The sequence below is a fragment of the Cetorhinus maximus genome, chromosome 23 (genome assembly GCF_964194155.1).
Source record: "Cetorhinus maximus chromosome 23, sCetMax3.hap1.1, whole genome shotgun sequence".
Taxonomy (NCBI): Eukaryota; Metazoa; Chordata; class Chondrichthyes; order Lamniformes; family Cetorhinidae; genus Cetorhinus; species Cetorhinus maximus.
In genome coordinates, this window is record NC_135901.1 from 34631409 (window position 1) to 34656152 (window position 24744).

The window sequence follows — 24744 nt, forward strand, 5'->3', positions numbered from 1 at the left end:
CTATACCACCTATTCCTAGACTGCCTAACCAGTGAAAATAATTTCTATTTACCCGCTGTTCAAGGGATGCTCGATTCGGCTTTTACTGTCACTGTTAATCATGTCCAGAACTGAACCATGTTCATTCTGACAGTTGGGGTTTGTTTCTACTGATGTTAATAATCCCTGTAACTGGGCTGGAGTTTAACATCTTGATGTCTGTTAAATAAATCAGCTTTGTTTCAAGCACAGTATGTCAAGTCCTTGATTTCTCCAGGATAAGAGGAGACTAATTGATGTCCTGTTACTGACTGCTCCATTTTTGGATCTTTTCACCTTTCTCACTCTAGATTATTTCAGTTCTCATACCTCTGGTTACCCTCATAGACAACTCCCAGCTCTCCACATGTCCCAGAGAGCCTCTTTTCACCTTGGGATCCAGAGAAGTATCGGTATTAAAAACAGAAAATGTTGGAAATAATAACCCATACTTTTCCAAGTGCAAGTTGATTTTGTCCTGGATTGTTGGCTCCAGCCTTTCCCCGCCACTGATATGAAATTGGAATTGCTGTGTTTTTGAACAGGGGTGTAACATTTACAATCTGTCAGTGCTTTGCCACCACTACGATATAAGGAGGATTGGAAGATTGTGACCAGAGCCTCCACAAGTTCCATGTGAAGGATGCTGTCTCTGACAGTGCAGCAGTCCCTCAATGTCACCCTGGAGTGTCAGCCTAGATAATGTGCTCAGGTTTATTAATATTTCCTCTTGTTATTGATGTGGGTCATTAAGAAACAATGGACTCTTATGATGTCATCCAGTCCCAGTGCGATGATGTCATGAAGACTATTAAATACCAGCGGAGCCTTAGTGGTGAGAACAGTTTTATTCGAGATGGCAGCAAGTCCATTACTGATAGATCAGCAAATGGAATTAATGGGAAAGAAAGTGAGGCAGCTCATGAACATCAGGAATAGTGTTGTGAATTATGAAGATGAACAACATGTCGAGTATACATGTCCCATCTCCCGGCACACTGTCCCCGTCTCCTGACACATTGTCCCCGTTTCTAAATTTTTCCAGTTTGGATAAAAGGTCAAGGACCTGAAACATTCACTCTGGTTCCCTCTCCATAGAAGCTGTTTGACCTGCTGAGAGTTTCCAACATTTTCTGTTTTGAGGTTGGATTTCCAGCATCTGCAGTATCTTGTTTCAGGGTCACAGTGGATCAGTTTACTCTGAATTACCGTTTTTTTTTTGCAAAAATATACTTTATTCATAAAATATCTTCAACCACATTCCAAACCATTTCAAAAACACCATTACAAGGGTACAATCCGGTTCAACTTTTGCAAAATGTATCACCAGGTGCATCAGTACAAACAATATTACAATCATTTACAGCCTTTCATTTTGAGCTGTACAGCCCGAGGGGGTTTAAACAGTTCCCAGCCCCTCGGTGCGCTGTGGCAGAAAGGTCTTAGACAGCGACCCTTCCCCATTGCGCCTTTGCGGCAGCTGCCCCAAGCTTTAGTGCTGGTGATTCACCCTGACCAGACCTGCACTGTGCCAGGCAGGAAGATCTCTGACAGCCTCGCGCTGCTCAGGGATACGATTGCCTATGTACAGGACAGGGGTGTGGATACCTGCCTCATCAGCTTGGATCAGGAGAAGGCCTTTGACAGAATATCGCACACCTACATGGTGGATGTGCTCTCCAAAATGGGGTTTGGGGAGGGAATTCGAAATTGGATCCAACTGCTCTACACTAACATCAGTAGCGCAGTCTCAATCAATGGGTGGGAAACAGATAGCTTTCCGATTAAATCTGGAGTCAGGCAGGGCTGTCCTCTCTCGCCTGTTCTTTTCGTGTGTTGCATAGAACCCTTTGCCGAGTCCATCAGGAAGGATCCGGGCATAAGAGGAGTGATGATCCCAGGCAGTGGAGGCACTCAGGTAAAAGCCTCCCTGTACATGGACGATGTCGCCGTCTTCTGCTCGGATCCGCTGTCGGTGCGCAGACTGATCCACATCTGCGACCAGTTCGAATTGGCCTCGGGAGCCAAGGTAAATCGTGGGAAGAGCGAGGCCATGTTCTTAGGGAACTGGGCTGACCGATCCTTTGTCCCCTTCACTGTCAGGGCTGACGGCCTGAAGGTGCTGGGGATATGGTTCGGAGGGACCAGGGCATGCGTTAGAAACTGGAAGGAGCGAGTGTCTATGGTGAAAAGGAAACTGGGCATGTGGGAGCGACGCTCCCTCTCCATTGCGGGTAAGAACCTGGTCATCAGGTGTGAGGCACTCTCGCTGTTGCTGTACGTGGCGCAGGTCTGGCCCATTCCACACTCCTGCGTGGTGGCGATCACCCGAGCCATCTTCCGCTTTATCTGGAGGTCAAAAATGGATCGTGTCCGCAGGGACGCGATGTACAAGCCTCTAGATAAAGGGGGAAAAAACGTGCCCAACATCGCCCTCATACTGATGGCCACCTTTGTGTGTGGCTGCATCAAGCGGTGCGTAGACCCTCAGTACGCAAACACCAAGTGTCACTATGTGCTGAGGTTCTACCTGTCCCTGGTGTTGCGAAGGATGGGTCTGGCCACGCTGCCGCGGAATGCTCCAAGTAGTTGGACCGTGCCATACCACCTGTCCCTGGTGGAAAAATTTATGCAGAAAAACACCTTTGACCACAAGTCCATCAGGCAGTGGTCAGCACGTAACGTCCTAGAGGCCCTGAGGGAAAAGGAGAGGGTGGACCCTGTGGGATGGTTCCCCGTGCAGACTGGCAAAGTCATTTGGCAGAATGCCTCATCGCCAGAACTTTCCAACAAGCACCAAGACGTGGCTTGACTGGTGGTGAGAAAGGCCCTCCCCGTCAGATCCTTCCTACATGCCAGGAGTCTCAACCCCTCTGCACGTTGCCCTCGAGGAGGCTGTGGTGGGGAAGAGACCGTTGTTCACCTCCTTGTGGATTGTGCCTTTGCAAAGAAAGTCTGGAGAGAGATGCAGTGGTTGCTGTCGAGGTTCATCCCGAGCAGTTCTGTGACACAGGACTCTGTGCTCTACGGGCTGTTCCCAGGGACACACACCGAGACAAACATCAACTGCAGCTGGAGGATCATCAACTCGGTGAAAGACGCGCTTTGGTCTGCCCGAAACTTGTTGGTCTTCCAGCGCAAAGAGTTGTCCCCGACCCAGTGTTGCGGACTGGCACAATCCAAAGTCCAGGACTACGTGCTGAGGGACACACTAAAGCTTCTCTGATTTATCATTCCCTGTTTAAAGGTGAAGAAGGAGTTTTTACAGAATGAGACAATAACTGTCCCCCTGTTCGACATGAAACTAAACTCACTGTTAATTCCTCCTCAGTAACAATTGTAAACACAAAGCTTCCAGCCGGGATTGAACCGGGGACTTTCTCATGTAAAGTAAAGGTGATAATCAGTGCACTAGGGAAATGAGTGTGCTTGGTTCTGCAGGGGGAGTAGGATACAGTTGCAGAAAACAAGGACACTGGCACAGTTCCTCATTAAGAAGGAGGGAGAAGACTCTGAGAATAGGACAAGGACTGTAAGGCACTATAAGGCAGCTGAGGAGATAAGTCATGGTAGCTAGTGAAGGAGAACAAAAAGACAGATTCCATGAGCTTACCAGTGAAGCCAGGAAAGACGTGCCTTTTGGGGGCTTGTGGGAATCAGGTGTGGTGAGACCGCTGTCTGAAGGGAGTTTAGGCCTATCTCCAGCATCAGTAAAGGATCTAAATCTCCTGGGGAATGCAGGGGGTTGTGGGACTTGGAGGCTGGGTTTAATACCATATATAGTGAGTAGGGAGTGCTTTAATTTCTGTTTGATGCATCTTCATTGTAATGACAAGTTAAAGTGAAACTTTTTTCTTTGAAGTGTCACTTGCCGTGTTTGAATTAGGTTGATTTTAGTTTCCTTGTTACAGTAAATGTTTTAAAAAGTAAATTGTCATCCCTTCATTTTTAATCCGTTAACGTTGTGGGAATTTCTTTCTATTAAGAAGTTATTGGTCTCTATGGGCTCATAACATAATTCAAGGTGGAAATGCAGGAATATTTGGATGATCCAGGAATCTATGGTTATGTGGATAGGGCGGGAAAGTGGAGTTGAGCTGGCAGATTATTTAATAGTGGAGCAGGCTCATGGGGCCGTCTGGTCTACCCCTGCTCCTATTTCTTGTCTTCTTATGAAGATCACTGTGAATGATTTACATTCAAGCACAGTGGATGCAGCACCCGCCCTTTCACCTCCTCCTACCACACATTCCAGTGTCACAAATACACTCTCTAGGTGACACAGTGATTTACTTGTGCTTCTTGCAACTTAGTTGTGTCTATTCACTGCTCACAGTGCGGTCTCCTCTACACTTGAGGAGACTAAATACTGATTGAGTAACTGTTTTGTGGAATATCACCTTTCACACTGTGAGTGTGATCCTGAGTTTCGAACCATTTACCAGTTTAATTCTCCACCCACTCCCGCTCTGACCTCTCTGTCCTCAGCCTCCTGCACTGTTCCAATGAAGCTCAATGGAAGCTGGAGGAACAGCTGCTCATCTCTGATTAGACACTTTACAACCTTCTGGACTCAACATTCACTTCACCAATTTCAGATCATAAGTACCAATCCCATTATTTCCCACAGTCGGTGCTGGTAATGGTTTTGCTGTTACCATTTATCCCTCCTCTGGACCTGTCCTTTGTTTCTCCTCTTGTCCCATTAGTTGATTTCCTTGTCTCATTTTCACCCAATGTTGCCTCGCATCATCATCCCCTTTGTCATTTAATCGCTCCAGCCTTCCATCCTATCACAAGTCTGCTTGTTCTTTCCTCCTCTCCCCCTCTCCTTTCCTGACTCTGTACTTGTTTGTAAACTATTAAATCTTTAAATTCTTCCAGTTTGGATAAAAGGTCACCAACCTGAAACATTCACTGTTTCCCTCTTCATAGAAGCTGTTTGACCTGCTGAGTGTTTCCAACATTTTCTCTTTAGAGCTCGGATTCCCAGCATCTGCAGTATCTTGTTTTGGGTTCACAGTGGATCAGTTTTCTCTGACTTATCGTTCCCTGTTTAAAGGTGAAGAAGGAGCTTTTAAAGAATGAGACAATAACTGTTCCCCTGTTCGACATGAAACTAAACTCACTGTTAATTCCTCCTCAGTAACAATTGTAAACACAAAGTTTCCAGCCGGGATTGAACCGGGGACTTTCCCATGGAAAGTGCATTAGGGAAATGAGTGTGAATCCCACCCCCCCCGGACAGAGGGGAACTGACCATCCATCTCTAGCTCTAATTCCCAAACAGAAAATGCTGCCAAGAATCAGCAAGTCAGGCTGAGTCTGTGGCCGCCATCAGCATCTGAAACCGTCACAATGCCCGGCTGATTGACCAATAGGAGGTCCGAACGGGGTCGGCTGGTCCTCCAACCAATCGGAGACAATGAGGGGCGGGACTCGAGTGGAGGTTCCGCGCAGGCGCAGTGTCATTGTACCTGAAGCCCGGGGAGTACGGGAGCTGAAGGAGGAAGGAGGCGGGAAAGGGTGAGTGACAGCCGAGTGCAGGAGAGAAATGGAGTCAGTGCGGACTGGGAGGTTTCATAAACAGCCGGTGGAGGACTCAAGACCCGAATTAGAAACTCCCGGTCCCTGTTTACATCAAACCGACAGCAGCTGCGGCCTCTTCCGATCTCCGAGCCGGGGTAAGAGCCGCCCTCTGACAGTAATGCCTCTTGTTCACTTTCTGCAGGATATTACAGCGGGATTCTCAGACAGGAAACTCCAACCAAACATCACATCAAAACCTGACTGAATCACTCCATCCATCAGGACCAGGACATTGTCGGCCTCTGAGTGTAAGTTCCAGGTCATTACCACTCACTGTGTAAATTACTTCCTCACATCCCCCCTGTGGGTCTTGCACTAAATCTTAAAACTGTGTCTTGTAATCCTTTTACTATCAGCTCTTGTGAATGGCTTTTCTTTATCCACCTTATCTAAACCTACCATTAACTTGCACACCTCAATCAAATCTCCCTTCAACCTACTTGGCACCCTCAGTTTCTCCAGCCACAGTGTCAGGAGTGTTTACCATCTACAAGATGCACTGAAGCAACACACCAAGGCTGGTTCGGCAGCACCATCCAAACCTGTGACCTTTAAAACTGAGAGTGTCAAGGGCAGCAGACGCATGGGAACACCCCCACCTGCAATTTCCCCTCCAAGTCACACACTATCCTGACTTGGAGCAATATCGCCGTCTGTCTCGGAGGGGAACTTGGAGATGGTGGTGTTCACATGCACCTGCAACCCTGGTCCTGCTAAGTGGTGGAGGTTGAGTGTTTGGACGATTCTGTCAGAGTTCTGGTCAAGCTCTAGATACTCTAGATACCCTCTGCTTCTCCCACCTCTCTCGCTCACTCTTTTTCTCTCTCTCCCTCTTTTTCTCTTCCCCTCTCCTCCCTTGTGGGCCAAAGTCTAGTTTAGGCCCAGACCGGGTGGCAGGTTCCCTTCCCTGAAGGACATTAGTGAACCCGTCAGGTTTTTACAACAATTCAGCAGTTTTCATGGTCACTTCTTCCTAGTGCCGGCCCCACAAATGACCAGATTCGTTCAGCTCAATTTCACAACCTGCCTTTGTGTTTTTGTGGGTTCTCTCTCACTCCCCTTTTTCTGTTTTGATCAATTTCACAGGGTATTAGAAGGGGAGGATTTGCAGTTGGTAAACTGAAACAAAGCAACAGATTAGGATTTGAAAGAGTCTTTGGATTCATCGGGATCTGAAGATCATCAGCCTTTGAACATGGAAGGAAAAAACACTGTTCACACTGGGAGGAAACTGTGGAAATGTGGGGACTGTGGGAAGGGATTTAGTTACCCATCCCAGCTGGAAATTCATTGGCGCAGTCACACTGGGGAGAGACCGTTCACCTGCTCCGAGTGTGGGAAGGGATTCACTCGGTTGTCCCACCTATTGACACACCAGCGTGTTCACACTGGGGAGAGGTCAGTCACCTGTTCTGAGTGTGGGAAAGGATTTCCTGGTTTATCCACCCTGCTGAGACACCAGCGGGTTCATACTGTCGAGAGACCTTTCAAATGCCCAGAATGTGGGAAGTGCTTTAAAAGTTCTCAGGAACTGATGTCCCATCAACGTGTTCACACCGATGAGAGACCATTCAGGTGCTCTCACTGTGGGAGCGGGTTCAAGGCCTCATGTCACCTCATTGTACACCAGCGCTGTCACACTGGGGAGAGACCGTTCATCTGCTCCAAGTGTGGAATGGCATTCACCCGGTCTTTCAACCTTCTGACACACCAGCGAGTTCACACTGGGGAGAGACCATTCACCTGCTCTGAGTGTGGGAAGGGATTCAGTCAGTTATCCACCCTGCAGAAACACCAGCGAGTTCACACTGGGGAGAAGCCATTCATCTGCTCTGAGTGTGGGATGCGATTCAGTAGTTCAACCACCCTGCAGATACATCAGCGAGTTCACACTGAAGAGAGACCTTTTCAATGCCCAGACTGTGGGAAGGGCTTTAAACGTTCTCAGGAATTGATGTCCCATCAACGTGTTCACACTGACGAGAGACCGTTCAGGTGCTCTCACTGTGGGACTGGCTTCAAGCGATCATCTGACCTCAATGAACATCAGCGCACTCACACTGGGGAGAGGCCGTTCACCTGCTCCGAGTGTGGAAAGAGATTCACTCATTCATCCAATCTGCGGAGACACCAGCAAGTTCACACTAATGAGAGACCTTTTAAATGCCCAGACTGCAGAAAGTGCTATAAAAGTTCCAGGGAATTGATGTCTCATCAACGTGTTCACACTGACGAGAGACCGTTCAGGTGCTCTCAGTGTGGGACTGGGTTCAGGCAATCATCTCAACTCACTGTACACCGGCGCATTCACACTGGGGAGAGACCGTTCATCTGCTCCGTGTGTGGGAAGGGATTCACTCAGTCATCCCACCTACTGAGACACCAGAGAACTCACAAGTAACTACAATGATTGGATTTTGCTGTTAATCACATCCAGGACTGAACCATGTTCACTGGGGTCTGTTTCTGTTGATATTCATTAATGCCATCCCAGTAATCGGGTATAACATTCTGAATAAAAGTCAAATACATCAGCTTTGTGCGAAATACACTGTCAAATATTTTTATTATCTCAAACACAAGTTAGTTTCTTTTGAAGGACTCTCCCTCTCTCTGTCTCCTCCATCCTCACCTCCAACAACAAGTGTGAGGAGCTCATGGAGCTTCTTTGTCACTAAGATTGAGACAATCCGATCAGCTGCCTCTGCTGCTTCCCTCCCTTCCACTAGCCCACTGGGACAAACTGCTTCTAAAATTCCCCCTTGTCTAAGCCCTGAACTTTCTCCAGTTTCTCTCCCATCTCTCCACATGCCCTCTCAGTGCTCATCTTGTCCATGAGAACCACCTCCTGCTCCCTTAACACTTATGCTCACTAAACTGCAGACAATCCAACTTTTCTATGTTAGCTGATATTGTCAATCGTTCTCTCTCTCTCTTGTTATTGCTCCTCCAGCTTTAAACCCACCATCATTACCCATCCTAAAAAAGCAACCTTTGACCCCCACCATCTTTGCAAACTACCACCAGAGTCATAGAGTTTTACAGCATGGAACCCATCATGTCTATGCCAGTCATCAAGCAACTATCTACTCTCACCCCATTTTCCAGCACTTGGCCTGTAACCCTGTAAGCTGTGGCTTTTCAAGTGTTCATCTAAATACTTCTTAAATGTTGTGAGGGTTCCTGCCTCTACCACCCCCTCAGGCAGTGTGTTCCAGATTCCAAAAAAAAATTACTCAAATCCCCTCTAAAACTCCTGCCCCTTACCTTAAATCTATGCCCTCTGATTATTGACCCCTCCACGAAGGGAAAAAGTTTCTTCCTATGTACCATATCTATGCCACTCATCATTTTGTACACCTCAATCAGGTCCCTGCTCAGCCTTCTCTGCTCCAAGGAAAACAACCCCAGCCTATCTAGTCTCTCTTCATTGCTGAAACTTTCCAACCCAGGCAACATCCTGGTGAATCTCCTCTGCACCCTCTCCAGTGCAATCACATCCTTCCTATAGAACTGCACACAGTAGTCCAGGTGTCGCCTAACTAATGTTTTATACAGCTCCATCATAATCTCCCTGATCTTGTATTCAATGCCTCGACTAATGAAGGCAAGTATCCCATATGCCTTCTTAACCACCTTATCTACCTGTTCTGCTGCCTTCAAGTATCTATAGACATGCACACCAATGTCGCTCTTATGCTCTGTACTTCCTAGGATCCTACCATTCATCATGTACTCTCTTGCCTTGTTAGTCCTCCCAAAATGCATCACCTCACACATCTCCAGCCTCCCTTTCTTCTCCAAAGTCCTTGTACTTGGTGTCCCTCGAGGATCTATCCTTGGCCCCTCCTATTTCTCATCTACATGCTACCACTAGGTGACATCATCCAAAAGCACCGTGTTAGTTTTCACATGTACACTGACAACACCCAGCTCTACCTCAACTACCTCTCCATTCCTCCACTGTTACTAAATTATCAAACTGCTTATCCCACATCCAGTACTGGATGAGCAGAAATTTCCTCAATTGGGAAGAGCAAAGCCATTGTCTTCAGTCACCACGACAAATTCTGTTCCCTCACTGCTGAGTCCATCCCTCTCCCTGGGAACTGTCTGAGGCTGAACCACACTGTTCCCAATCTCGGTGTCATATTTGACTCCAAGATGAGTTTCTGACCACATATCCACACCATCACTAGTACTAGATATTTCAATCTCCGTAATGTTACCTGTCTCCACCCCAACCCCAGCTCATCTGCTGCACAAACCCTCATCCGTGTTACCTTTAGACTTGATGATTCCAATACATTTCTGGCCGGCCCCTCACATTCACCCCACTCCCACACGGAAACATGAGACCATCAAAAACTCTGCTGCCCTTGAGCTTTCTCACACCAAGTCCCATTCACCCATCACCCCTGTGCTCTCTGACCTACACTGACTCCTGGTCAAGCAATGCCTCCAGTTTAAAATTCACATCCTTGTTTACAAATCCCTCCATGGCCTTGTCTGTCCCGATCTCTGTAATCTCCAGTCACACACCCTCTGAGGTATCTGTGCTCCTCTCATTCTGGCCTCTTGAACATCCCCGATTTTAATTACTGCACCACTGGTGGCCATGCCTCGATGTGAAACCCTGAAACTCCCTCCCTAAACCTCTCCACCCCCTCCAGCTCTCTCTCCTGATTTAAGATGCTGCTTAAAATCTGCCTCTCCAATCAAGGTTTTGTCCATTTACCCTAATATCGCCCTCTGTGACTGGGTGTCAAATATTTCTTTACAAACCTCCTCTGAAGCACCTTGGGTTGTTTTATTACATTAAACATGTTAGATAAAGACAAGTTGCTTCTGTTTCATGACAGCCAGATGCGCAAAGTAAGATTCCGCAAACAACAATGACACAAGTAACTGATTAATCTGTTTTTTTTTGGTGGTGTTAGTTAAAACACGAATGTTGGTCCCATTGCACCAGGAGAACTCCCCTGTGGACAGGATGTGGAGTTGTTGAGCTCTCCTGAGCTGAGAGTGGATCTGATAGAGCTGTTGGGCCTGCAGTGTACCTTGCAGAACCGCTGTCAGGGATCTTTCCTCTTAATTCACTGACTCTCAGCTGAAGTTATTTCTGCAGTACAATAGTTAACTTTGAATATTGATCCCAATTTAATCTTTGAAGTAAAATCTACAACTTCAAGTCAGCTGTAGAAGAGACAGAAAGTTGTGTTTATTTATCATCTTTCACATCCTCAGAACATCGTCAATGATGTACTTTGAAACTAAGAATGATGAGAGGCAGAATAAACTAAATGGTACAATTTTAAACAGCGTGTAGGAAAAGTGTGACCAAGCTGTTTAATAAAAAGCTAATGGGGTCCTCGGTTTATTCATGGAGACAAGGAGTACAAAAGCAAGGCAGTTATCCTGAATCTTTATAAATCACTGATTAATCCTCAGCTGAAATATTGTGTTCAATTCTGAGCACCACACTTTAGGAAAGATGTCGAGGCCTTGGAGAGGGTGTGAGGAAAATTTCCCAGAATAGTATCAGTGATGAGGGGTTTCAGTTCTGTGGAGAGACTGGAGAAGCTGGGATTGTTCTCTTTAGAGCAGAGAAGGTTAAGGAGTGATTTAATAGAGGTGTGGACATTTTTGAGGCGTTTTCATCTGCACAGGGAGAAATTGTTTTCATTGGCAGGATGGTTGGTAACCACAGAACACAGCTTTAAAATAATTGGCAAAGAATCCAGGATGGAGATGAGGAGAGATTATTTTGCTCAGTGAGTTCTGATGATCTGGAACACATTGTCTGAATGACTGGTGGAAGCAGATCCACAAATAACTTTCCAAAGTGATTTGGACTGATCGCTCTGCACTAGTTCGGGGTTCGTACATGTACAGAGCGCACTCAGTGGCCACGGCAACAGACTCTCTGTTGGTTCAGGGACTTGAGTGGAACTTTCCACTTTTAAACTCATCATTAATTGGACATTAGGCCACATCTCCAATCTTGTCTCTCACATTTCCAGTGAAGAGGAGCATCTGTGGATGGAATGAGGGATCACTTCAAGAAACTCTTCACTGTCTGACGTTATTTTCTCTCTCGAAAGCCAGTTTATGTACTTTATTTCTGGGGGGGGCCTCAGGTCAATCACTTATTCAATTGTCCATTAAGAAGGGACAGGTATTCAAGGTAACCCCTCCTATTTCCATCAGAAGCCCACGAGGTCATTTTGTGGCTCATCACTTGCTGGGACATCCTGTTTACCCTTTACTCAGACAGTTGGTTTACATATGGGTCATGAGATCCCCTCACCCGATCAAGCTTGTCTTGTTTCAGGGTCTGTGCCAGAGACATGTCTTTGGCAGAGAAACAGGCCTCACTGTCCTGTGTTTCTCAACCCAGGAAGCTTTCTTCATGAGAGAGAGAGACAGAGACAGAGAGAGAGAGACAGAGAGTGAGAGGGTAATTGCAATAATTTTCAATACATTTCTGAAGATTTTATAAGGTTATTAGACAGTGATTTCTAAGGTACCAGTTTATTTTCCTAATTTCTTGATGACAAACTGTAGATAACATTCTAAAGCTACTGGAATTATCAGAATCAGCAACACAAACTCTTGAGCTGCCACCAAGAATAAATGTCAAAGCTTTTCCACTAAAGTGTGATAACTATCGTCTTAGATTCATCCTCCCCACCTGCCGATCATCTCACACAATCTAAATTATTGACATGTTGTAAATACATCTGGTTCAAACAGAAGTTCATGCACGGACTTTAAAAATTCTCCAGCTTTCTGTTCACCTGCATCCACCTTGTGGATATTTTCTAACTGATTCTGGGCCTTCTTCAACTTAATTTGTCCTTTCTGACCCTCTTTAGAAATCCTATTGCGGATATACACGTAATCCTGGTCATACTCTTCTCCAATCCCCAGGATATCTCTCACTCCCGTTTTCATGTTTTCTCTGTCAGACTATCTATCAGTCGCTCCCTGTAATGTGTCAACGCCTTCACTTAGGAACTTCTCCCTTCACGTTTAACTAAGGCTGTTGCCTCTCAAGCCTATGATCTCGACCACTGTGATCCCACTCCTAACACCACTTGTAAGATTTAGGTTCGGGAGTCACAGATTACTTGAAAAGAGGATCAAGCTCAGCAGTGATTTTAAAGTAGTTTATTGAGAAGTAAGAGTTTAAATATGATGTGTAAGCTAAATAGGTGGGAAAAACACATGACCTGTGACAGGTGAGAACGGTTTACCGGTCCCGGAGGACAAATGGATGGATGACGCAGAGTGAGTGCTGGTCTCTGTAGCTGGTGGTGTCAGTCTCCTCTGAACGGTTAACTGGTGTGAGCCAGAGTGTGGGTGCTGGGCTGAAGCCAGTGTGGATCACGTCCATATCTCTGTGCTCTCGAGAGCCTGTTTTAACCTTTACACAGACAGCTGCTTTACGTATGGGTCATGAGATCCAATTGTATCAGGGTTAGGAATGTCTTGTTTCAGGGCCTGGTGTTAGAGACATGTCCTTGGCAGAGATAACAGGCCTGCCCTGTGTTTGTCAGCCAGCAAGCTGCTATGGAAGCTTTCTCCATAAGAGACAGAGTGAGCTATTTCTGTAATATTTCAAACACGTTATTGGACAGCGATTTCTTACAGTCGGTTACTTGGATTGAACTTGTCTCCATTCCCGTGCCGAGGGGATTTCTGTACCAGGCGGGAGGGGTAACATTTGGGAACTATCGATTCTCCACCAATTCCCATTCCCCTTCTTTCTGCTGGATAATGGAGATTTCACTGTGAGTAATGTGCAAATCAGCACTTTCTAACTGGAGATGTGAATCAGTTGAACATCTCAGACACTAAATTGTCGAATTTGTACCAAAGATCAATTTAAGATTTAAGTAAAAGTTCAGAATCTTGTTGTAAACTAATTTCTGATGAGAATTCCTGAATTATGGGGAAAGATCAGAGACAACGGTTCTTAAAGGGACACTGCAGCCCCGAGAACACAATCAACTATAGATCCAGAATATTAAACTCCAGCCCAGTTACAGGGATTATTAAAATCAGCAGAAACAAACCCAATTGTCGGAATGAACATGGTTCAGCCCTGGATGTGATTAACAGCAGCAATTACAGCAGAATCCAACTGCTGCAATCACCTATGAACTCACTGGTGTGCCTGTAGGTGAGATGACTGAGTGAATCCCTTCCCACACTCAGAGCAGGTGAATGGCCTCTCCCCAGTGTGAATTCGTTGGTGTGTCAGTAGGTGAAATAACTGAGTGAATTTCTTCCTGCAGTCAGAGCAGGTGAATGGTCTCTCCAGTGTGAATTCGCTGGTGCTTCAGCAGGTCAGAAGACCCAGTGAATCTTTTCCCACATTCAGAGCAAGTGAACAGTCTCCCCAGTGTGAACTCGCTGGTGTACTTTGAGATGGAATGAAGACCTGAACCTCTTTCCACAGGAAGTACAGCTGAACGGCCTCTCCTCAGTGTGAATTCGCTGGTGCTTCAGCAGGATAGAGGACCCAGTGAATCCTTTCCCACATTCAGGGCAGGTAAATGGCCTCTCCCCAGTGTGAATTCGCTGGTGCGTCAGTAGCTGAGATAACTGAGTGAATTCCCTCCCACACTTGGAGCAGGTGAGCGGTCTCTCTCCAGTGTGAACTCGCTGGTGTACACTGAGGTTGAATGGAGACCTGAATCTCTTTCCACAGGAAGTACAGCTGAACGGTCTCTCCCCAGTGTGAATTCGCTGGTGTTTTAGGAGGTCAGAGGACCCAGTGAATCCTTTCCCACACTCGGAGCAGGTGAATGGCCTCTCCCCAGTGTGAACCCGCTGATGTCTCAACAGGTAGGCTGACTGAATGAACCCCTTCCCACACTCAGAGCAAGTAAGTGGCCTTTCCCCAGTATGAACTTTGAGGTGGAAGGAAGACCTGAGTCTCTTTCCACAGGAAGTACAGCTGAACGGCCTCTCCTCAGTGTGAATTTGCTGGTGCTTCAGTAACTCAGCGAATCCTTTTCCACATTCAGGGCAGGTGAACGGCCTCTCCCCAGTGTGAAGTCGCTGGTGTCTCAGTAGGTAGGCTGACTGTGTGAATCCCTGCCCGCACTCATGCAGGTAAACAGTCTCACTCCATTGTGACTTCATTGATGAATTTCCAGTTGGGATGGGTAATTGAATTACTTCCCACAGTCCCCACATTTCCACAGTTTCTCCATGGTGCCTGTGTCCCTCTCTCTCTCCAGGTTGGATGATCAGTTGAAGCCTTGTCCACAGCAGAACAAGTGTACTGTTTCTCCCCGCTGTGAATGGTGTGATGTTTTTTGTCAGGCTGTGTAACTGGTTAAAGCTCTTTCCACAGTCAGTTCACTGGAACACTCTCACTCGGGCGTGTCTGTGTCTCGGTGCTTTTCCAGACTCACTGATGTTTGAAATCTTTCCCCGCAAACAGAACTGAAAAACATTTCTCCCTCCACATTCAATGATCGACTGTACTCAGGTCCTGATGAATCGAGTGACTGTGTCAGATCTTGATGTGATGTTTGGTTTGACTTTCCCATTGGCAAATCCTCCCCTTCTAATTCTCTGTAAAAGGAGTTTACAAAAGTCATCACTGTAAGAACAGGATAGAAATTCAGAGCAGACAATTCTAGTTTCTATGGAACATTTTTTCCTTTCTTGTTCCCCAAAAGCTGCAAATCCCCATCCCACACACTGTCTCTCCCCTGTGCTGAATGCCAAATATAGCTTTGGACAATTCTTTCCGTATCTTTTTAACAAATTTGTAGAACCAGAGATAACAATTTTTTGGATCATTCACTTCAGTCATTATTCGTGAGAAAACATTAATCTGAAACCCCCTGACCGACCATACAGAATAGCAGACGTTAACCTTGTGTCCAAAACTTACTCTGTGGAGATTTAATGTGTGATCGTGAAGGTGGTTTCTCCAAACCTCCCAGGGTTTCCTTCCTTCTCTCCCTCTCTAAGTTAAACCTGGGATCAGTCTCATGGCCCATTCTGGTTCCTGCTTCTCTTCCTGATGACTAATTAACTCCAATTAAACACTGAGAAGACTGAAGACACTGTTTTCAGTCCCTGATCCTATCTCCATTCCCTAGACACCAACTCCATCCCTCTCCCTGGGAACAGTCTGAGATTAACAACCTTGGTGTTACATTTGATCTTGAGATGAGCTTCTGACCTCATATCTGTAAGACGGCCTGTTTCCATCTCTGTAATATTACCTGCCCTCACCCTGTCTCAGTGCATCTGCTGCTGAAACCCTCAACCCTGTTGTTGTTATCTCCAGACTTGAGCGACTATCCCAACACACTCCTGGCTGATTCTACTCTCCGTAAACTTGAAGCCATCCAAATATCTGCTGTCTGTGTCTTCACTCGCAGTGAGGCCCATTCCCCCAACACCCCTCTGCTTCCTGACCTGTCTTGGCTCCCGGTCAAGCAACAACTTGATTTGAAAATTCTCATTCTTGTTTTCAAATCCCTCCATGGCCTCACCCCTCCCTATCTCTGTAATCATCTCCAGACCCAAGACCCTCTGAGATATGTGAACTGCTGTAATTCTGGTCTTTTACATTCCCTATTTTAATCGCCCCACCATTAGTGACTGTACCTTCAGTTCCCTCATCCCCAAGTTCTGAAATTCTCCCCCTACACCTCTCCCTCTGTCTAACACAATGTCCTCCTTGAAGACACTTGAGTATTGGTGGTAATGAGGCATTCCGTCAAAACATTTTTTATCTTGTAATCATCAGGACAGACGCAAGAATACCAATTTCAAGGATTATCAGTTGGGCTTGTAATGTGTCCCGCTTACACCTGCTAGAAGCTACATATATTCAAACACAGGCATCTGTCCTCTGCAGGCAGAAGGATCATGTCCAGGTGTGGCACCATTTTGCGAAATAAACAGAAGCACGGGGGGGATAATGGCTCCCTGGTGAATTCCCCATGCCGACGCCTTAACCTATGAGATCCGACTAGTCAACCAGTCATCACCCTTTCCTCATGCAGTATAAATTGTTGTTGGCTTTGAAATTTGGTTTCCTTTCATCTGTCCGGATGAGTGCAACAGGAAAAGCTTCAACAGTATGTCTCTTTCCAACAATACTTAAATTCTGCACTACTGAGTGACTATGGGTTTATAATTCTCTTGTTGCTGATCTAAAACTCCTGGTGAACACACATTTGATGAATGTCTCCCTCGGGTTGTTGCTCAGTGTCCCCGTGAGGATGGGGTCGCGCATGCGCGCCTCGCTCTAAGTTGCCCGGATAAAGATGGCGGCCTTTCAGTCGGACTTTACTTCAAAGCCGAGCGAACGCGGCGATGTTTCCTTATTGAGGGTTTGGGCCCGACACCGTGACTTTTTGAAGCCAAACAACTCACCCGTCAGCCCTATCTACGTTCACAGGTTTATTTTCGGCTCTGGATCCGCACTCGATCTTTGCAAAACCCGCATTTTAAATCCGTTCGCTCTTTCTCCACGGAATGCGAATGCTCCAGCTAACAATGATTGACGGCAGGTCCGGACCAATAGGAAGAGGGGGCGAGGCTGGAGGACCGGGCGACAGAAGCTGGTCCTCCAACCAATCGGAGTGAATGAGGTGCGGCGCCGGGTGAGAATGGAGCATGCGCAATGCCGGTGCTGGATCGGGATGAAGGTAAAAGGAAAGAACTGCGGATGCTAGAAATCCAAAACAAAAACAAAAATACCTGGAAAAACTCAACAGGTCTCGCAGCATCGGTGGATGAAAGCGGTCGGGTTGCAAGTCAGCGGGTGGGAAAGGCTCGAGTGCAGGAGAGGAATGGAGCCGGAGCGTGGACTGGGAGGATTCACAAACACCCGGTGTAGGACTCCAAACCCGGATTAGAAACTCCCAGAGCCCAGTTTACACCAAACATTCCTTGTTTCCGTCCTACTCTAGCCCCCTCCCACAACTCTTTGTCCGGTACATCGATGATTGCTGGAAAAAATTATTAATTTTGCTTCCAATTTCCACCCCTCCATCACTTTCACATGGTTCATCTCTGACCCTTCCCTTCCTTGACTTCTCAGTCTCAATTTCTTGTAATAGACTATCCACCAATATTCATTACAAGCCCACCGACTCCCAGAGCTACATCGACTACAGCTCCTCATACCCCGCTTCCTGTAAGGACTCCATCCCATTCTGTCAGTTCCTTTGCCTCCGTCGCATCTGTTCTGATGATGCCACTTTCAAAAACAGTTCCTCTGACATGTCTTCCTTCTTCCTTAACCGAGGTTTTCCACCCACGGTGGTTGACAGGGCCCTCAATCGTGTCCGGCCCATCTTCTGCGCATCCACCCTCACACCTTCCTCTCCCTCCCAGAACCATGTTCTCACTTATCAACCCACCAGCCTCTGCATTCAAAGGATCATCCTCCGCAATTTCTGCCAACTCCAGCATGATGCCACCACCAAACACATCTTCTCTTCACGCCCCCTGGCGGCATTCCGCAGGGATCGTTCCCTCCGGGACACCCTGGTCCACTCCTCCATCACCCCCTACACCTCAACCCCCTCCCACGGCACCTCCCCATGCAACCACAGAAGGTGCGACACCTGCCCCTTTACTTCCCCCCTCCTCACCGTCCAAGGGCCCAAACACTCCTTTCAAGTGAAGCAGCATTTCACTTGCACTTCCCTCAATTTAGTCTACTGCAGTCACTGCTCCCAATGTGATTTCCTCCACATTGGAGAGACCAAACGCAGACAGGGTGACCGCTTTGCGGAACACCTTCAGTCTGTCCACAAGCATGACCCAGACCTCCCTGTCGCTTGCCATTTCGACACACCACCCTGCCCTCATGTCCACATGTCCATCCTTGGCCTGCTGCAATGTTCCAGTGAAGCTCAACGCAAACTGGAGGAACAGCACCTCATCTTCCAACTAGGCACTTTACAGACTTCTGGACTGAATATTGAGTTCAACAACTTTAGATCATGAACTCTCTCCTTCATCCCCACCCCCTTTCCGATCCCCCATTTTCCAACAATTTATATATGTTTTTCTTTTCCCACCTATTTCCACTATTTTTCAATGTATTTCCATCCATTGTTTTATCTCTACCTTTTAGCCTATTTCAATCCCTTCCCCTACCCCACCCCCACAAGGGCTATTTGTACCTTGCTCGTCCTGCTTTCTAACCTTCATGTCACCATTAGCACATTCCTTAGATAATATCACCACCCTCAACACCTTTTTGTCCTTTTGTCTATGACATCTTTTGGCTATCTCCACCCATCACTGGCCCTCTATCCAGCTCTACCTGTCCCACCCCCTCCCCCTTAAACCAGCTTATATTTCACCCATTTTCTATTTTTCCTGAGTTTTGGTGAAGAGTCATACAGACTCGAAATGTTAGCTGTATTCCTCCCCGCAGATGCTGTCAGACCTGCTGAGTTTTTCCAGGTATTTTTGTTTTTGTTTTGGATTTCCAGCATCCGCAGTTTTTTGTTTTTACAGCAAGTGGTTTGGAAACTCCTTTTACAGGTTTACAAACAGCAAACTCAAACCCAGAGAATGTTTGTCTCTTTAGACTGACCTGCTGAAACACAGTGAATTCACACTGGGGAGAGGCTATTCAGCTGCTCACAGTGTGGCAAGAGGTTCAGCGCATCATTCAACCTGCTGGGACACCAGCACATTCACACTGGCGGGAGACCTTTTAAATGCCCAGAGTGTGAGAATTGCTTTAAAAGGCGTGGGGAATTGATGTCCCATCACCATGTTCACACTGACAAGAGACCGTTTAACTGCTCCAACTGTGGGAAGGGATTCACTCAGTTATCCCATCTGCAGACACAATAGTGAGTTCACACTGATGAGGCCTTTTAAATACCCAGGCTGCGGGAAGTGCGAGAAATGTTTCAGGGAACTGATGCCTTATTAATATGTTTGCACTGTCGAAAGACCATTGAGGTGCTCTCACTGTGGAAGATCAGCCGCTACCTCGCCGTCATCTAGCCCCACCCCCTCCTCCTCCTATTGGTCTGGGCTGCCGTCAATCATTATGAGCTGGAGCATGCGCAGTCCGGGGAAACGGACGGTAAGAAAGCTCGAGCGAGCGGATCGAAAATGTGGGTTTTAAAAAAACTGAGTTCGGATCCAGACACGAAAATAAACCCATGAACACAGATAGGGTCGGCGGGTGTTTTGGGGGGCTTCATAAACTCACGGTCGACCCCAAACCCTCAAGAAGGAGCCAACTAGTCCTGGGTTTGCTGGGTACTGCGGCCTTGCCTCATCAGCAAGGCCCGAGTTAGCGGCCGCCATTTTTATAGGGGGCACTCAACTGTGGGGCGCATGCGTCACCGCCATCTTTTTTAGTGGCAATGAACTACATGGCGCATGCGCAACCGCCTCCTTACAGCGTCAAATGAGCTACAGGGATTTCTTTCGGACCCGAGGGAGACATTCATACAATGTGCGGCACTTCGAGATCAGCAACAAAAGAAATGTAAACCCACAGTCACTCAGTAGTACAGAACTTAAAGATATTGCTGAAAAAAGACATGTTGAAGTTGTTTTAACTGTGTTTCTCTCCGCAGATGCTGCCAGACCTGCTGAGTTTTTCCAGGTATTTTTGTTTTTGTTTTGGATTTTCAGCATCCGCAGTTGTTTGCTTTTATTGAAGTTGTTCATGATGTCCTCATATGGACAGATGCAAGAATACAAAATTTCAAAGCAAACAACAATTTATACTGCATGAGGAAAGGGTGGTGACTGGTTGGCCAGCCAGCTCTGATTGGTTAAGCTCTGCCATGGAGAATGCACCAGGGAATGATCATCCCCCATGCTTTTATTTAATTTTGTCCAGAACCAGGGGACACAATCCACAATAAGGGGAAGCCACTTAGGACCGAGATGAGGAAAAATTTATTTTCTCAGAGGGTTGTGAATCTTTGGAATTCTCTAACCCGTGGAAGCTCAGTCATTGAGTATGTTTAAGGTAGAGATTGATAGATTCCTGATTAACAATAATCAAAGCAATTATGCGAATAGTGTGTGTAAAAGGCATTGAAGTGCTCAATCAGCCATGATCTTATTGAATGGCAGAGCAGGGTCGACGGGCTAAATGCCCTCCTGTTCCTATGTTCCTAATTCAACAAAAGGCCCCAAGCCTGGACATGATCCTCCTGCCTGTAGAGGACAGGTCCCTGTGTATGAATATATATAGCTTCCAGCAAGTGTAAGTGAGGCACATTATGAGCCCGGCTGATAATCTTTGAAATTTGGTGTTCTTGCATCTTTCTTGATGAGTACAAGATAGAAAGTTTTGACAGGATGTCTCTTTTTTTACAATACTCGAGTGTTTTAAAGAGGAAAGTGAGGTAGACATAGGGATAGGTATAGGGAGAGAATTTCAAAGCTTGGAACGAGGGAACTGAAGTTCACTAATGGTGCGGCGATTAAAATAGGGAATGTACAAGGCCAGAGTCAGAGTAGCGCAGATATCGTAGAGGATTTTGGGATTGGAGGAAATTACAGAGATAGAGAAGGCTGAAGCCATAGAGGAAATTAAAAACAAGGGCGAGAATTTTAAAATCAAATTGCTGCTTGACCAGGAGCCAAGGCAGGTCAGGAAGCAGAGGGGTGTTAGAGGAACGGGGCTCACTGTGATTGAAGACAAGGACAGCAAACGTTTGGATGACTTAAAGTTTATGGAGGGTAGAATGTGGGAGATCAGCCAGGAGTGTGTTGGAATAGTCGAGTCTGGGGGTACCAATGGCAGGGATGAGGGTTTCAGCAGCAGATGCACTGAGACAATGTGAGGTCGGGTGATATTACAGAGGTGGAAACAGGCTCACTTTAGCTACTCTCCTTTTATATTCCTGTGGAAGCTCTTTATATTTGTTTTTATATTTCTTGCCAATTTACTTTCACAATCAATTTTCTCCCTCTTCATTAGCTTTTTAGCCATCATGAGGTTGGGTGATGTTATGGAGTTGGAAACAGGCGATCTTAGTGATGGCACAGATATGAGGTCAGAAACTCATCTCAAGATCAAATATAACACCGAGTTTGTGAACAGACCAGTTTAATCTCAGGCTGTTCCCAGGGAGAGGGATGGAGTTGGCATCTGGGAAATGGAAAACAGTATCTTCAGTCTTCTCAGTGTTTAATTGGAGTTAATTTGTCATCAGGAAGAGAAACGGGAACCAGAATGGGCAATGAGACTGATCCCAGGTTTAACTTAGCTGGAGAGGGAGAGAAGGAAGGAAGGAAACCCTGGGAGGTTTGGAGAAACCACCTTCATGATCACTCATTAAATCTCCACACAGTAAGTTTTGGATACAAGGTTAACATCTGCTATTCTGTATGGTCGGTCAGGGGGTTTCAGATTAATGTTTTGTCACGAGTAATGACATGAGTGAATGATCAAACATATTGTTATCTCCAGTTGTACAAGTTTGTTTAAAAGATACAGAAATAATTATCCAGAACTCTTTGGATTTCAGCACAGGGAGGAAGGAGAATGTGTGGGGCGGGGATTTGCAGCTTTGAGTAAACAAGAGAGGAAAAAATGGTCCATAGAAACTAGAATTGTGTGTTCTGAATTTCTGTCCTGTACCAACAGTGATGACTTTTGTAAACTCCTTTTACAGGGTATTGGAAGGGGAGGATTTGCAGACGGGAAACTCAAACCAAACATCACATCAAAGTCACTCAATTCATCAGGACCTGAATATCATCGAATTTTGAATGTGGAAGGAGAAATGTTTGTCTGTTCTGTCTGAGGGAAAAGATTTCAAACATCAGTGTGTCTGGAAAAGCACCGAGACGCACACACACCCGAGTGAGAGTGTTCCAGTGAACTGATTGTGGAAAGAGCTTTAACCAGTTACACAGCCGATAAAAGCATCACACCATTCACAGTGGGGAGAAACTGTACACGTGTTTTCTGTCTGGACGAGGCTTCAACTTATCATCCAACCTGGAGAGACACAGGGAGACCCGCACCATGGAGAAACCGTGGAAATGTGAGGAATGTGGGAAAGGATTCAATTACCCATCCCAGATAGAAAAACATAGACGCAGTCACACTGGGGAGAGGCCGTTCGCCTGCTCCGAGTGTGGGAAGGGTTTCACTCAGTCATCCCACCTGCTGAGACATCAGCAAGTTCACACAAAGGAGAGAGCATTCACCTGCCCTAAATGTGGAAGGGGATTTACTACATCATCCGACCTGCTGGCACACCAGCGAATTCACACTGGGGAGAGACCATTTACCTGCTCTGAGTGTGGGAAGGGATTCACTACGTCATCTGACCTGCTGACACACCAGCGAATTCACACTGGGGAGAGACCATTTACGTGCTCCGAGTGTGGGAAGGGATTCACTCAATCATCCCATCTGCGAACACACCAGCGAGTTCACACCGGGGAGAGACCGTTCACCTGTTCCGACTGTGGGAAGGGATTCACTCAGTTATCCCACCTGCTAACGCACCAATGGGTTCACACTGGGGAGACGCCGTTCCCCTGTCCTGTATGTGGTAAAGGATTCACTAGGTCCTCTGACCTGCTGAAGCACCAGCAGGTTCACACTGGGGAGAAACCGTTCAGCTGTACTTCCTGTGGAAAGAGATTCAGGTCTTCATCCAACCTCAATGTGCACCAGCGAATTCACACTGGGGAGAGGCCATTCAGCTGTACTTCCTGTGGAAAGAGATTCAGGTCTTTATCCAACCTCAATGTGCACCAGCAAGTTCACACTGGAGAGAGGCCATTCACCTGCTCCAAGTGTGGGAAGGGATTCACTCAGTCAGCTCACCTACTCACACACCAGCGAGTTCACACTGGGGAGAGGCCATTCACCTGCTCTGTATGTGAGAAAGGATTCACTCGGTCCTTTGACCTCCTGAAACACCAGCGAATTCACACTGAGGAGAGGCCGTTCAACTGTACTTCCTGTGGAAAGAGATTCAAGTCTTCATTCCACCTCACTGTACACCAGCGCATTCACACTGAGGAGAGGCCATTCAGCTGTACTTTCTGTGTAAAGAGATTCAGGTCGTCTTCCAGCCTCAATGTACACCAGCGAGTTCATACTGGAGAAAGACCATTCACCTGCTCCGAATGTGGAATGGGATTCACTCAGTCAGTTGGTCTACTGAGACACCAGCGAGTTCACACTAAAGAGAGGCCGTTCACCTGCTCCGAGTGCGGGAAGAAATTCACTCAGTCATCCAACCTGCTGACACACCAGCGAATTCACACTGAGGAGAGGCCGTTCAGTTGTACTTCCTGTGGAAAAAGATTCAGATCTTCATTTAGCCTCAATGTACACCAGCGAGTTCACACTGGAGAAAGACCATTCACCTGCTCCGAGTGTGGGAAGGGATTCGCTCAGTCACCACACCTGCAGAGACACCAGCAAGTTCACAAGTGACTGCAGGAGTTGGATTCTGTTGTTATTGCTGCTGTTAATCACACCCAGGACTGAACCATGTTCATTCTGACAGTTGTGGTTTGTTTCTGATGATGTTTACAATCCCTGTAACTGGGCTGGAGTTTAATATCCTGGACCTAAAGCCGATTGTGTTCTCGGGCTGCAGTGTCCCTTTAAGAACCGCTGTCTCTGATCTTTCCCAATAATTCAGGAACTCTCATCAGAAACTAGTTTACAACAAGATTCTGAACTTTTACTTCAATCCTAAATTGATCTTTGGTACGAACTCTACAATTCAGTGTGTGAGAGGTTCCGCTGATTAACATCTCCAATTAGAAAGTGCTGATTAATCCTTGCTGACAATTCTTACTGACTTGCACATTACTCACAGTGACACCTCCATTATCCACCAGGAAGAAGGGGAATGGGAAATAGTGGAGAATCGAGAGTTCCCAAATGTTACCCCTCCCGCCTGGTACAGAAATCCCCTCGGCACAGGAATGGAGACAGGTTCAATCCAAGTAACGGACTGTAAGAAATCACTGTCTAATAACCTTATAACATTTTCAGAAGTATATGGAATATTGAAGAAGTAGCTCTTACTTTCTCTCTCATGAAGAAAGCTTCCATAGCAGCTTGCTGGCTGACAAACACAGGGCAGGCCTGTTAGTTCTGCCAAGAACATG

General features: G+C 46.6%; 3 protein-coding genes across 3 annotated transcripts in view; 1 reads left to right on the plus strand and 2 right to left on the minus strand.

Annotated features, from left to right (window-relative positions):
* The window catches only part of LOC144697491 (uncharacterized), a 1380819-nt gene that overhangs the window by 1079943 nt on the left and 276132 nt on the right, over nt 1-24744 (minus strand). The gene's annotated exons all lie outside the window — the stretch shown is intronic.
* Nucleotides 1-24744, minus strand: part of LOC144697462 (uncharacterized) — a 99889-nt gene that overhangs the window by 44757 nt on the left and 30388 nt on the right. Inside the window, 1 exon segment of the mRNA XM_078569434.1 lies at nt 14057-14528. Coding sequence (XP_078425560.1) covers nt 14057-14528 — 472 coding nt within the window.
* Nucleotides 5760-24143, plus strand: LOC144697560 (uncharacterized). The gene is given in 4 exon segments (XM_078569609.1): nt 5760-5855; nt 6694-7488; nt 22699-23979; nt 23981-24143. Coding segments are annotated over 3 exon segments (2115 nt in total). The 5' UTR covers nt 5760-5855; nt 6694-6802; the 3' UTR covers nt 24129-24143.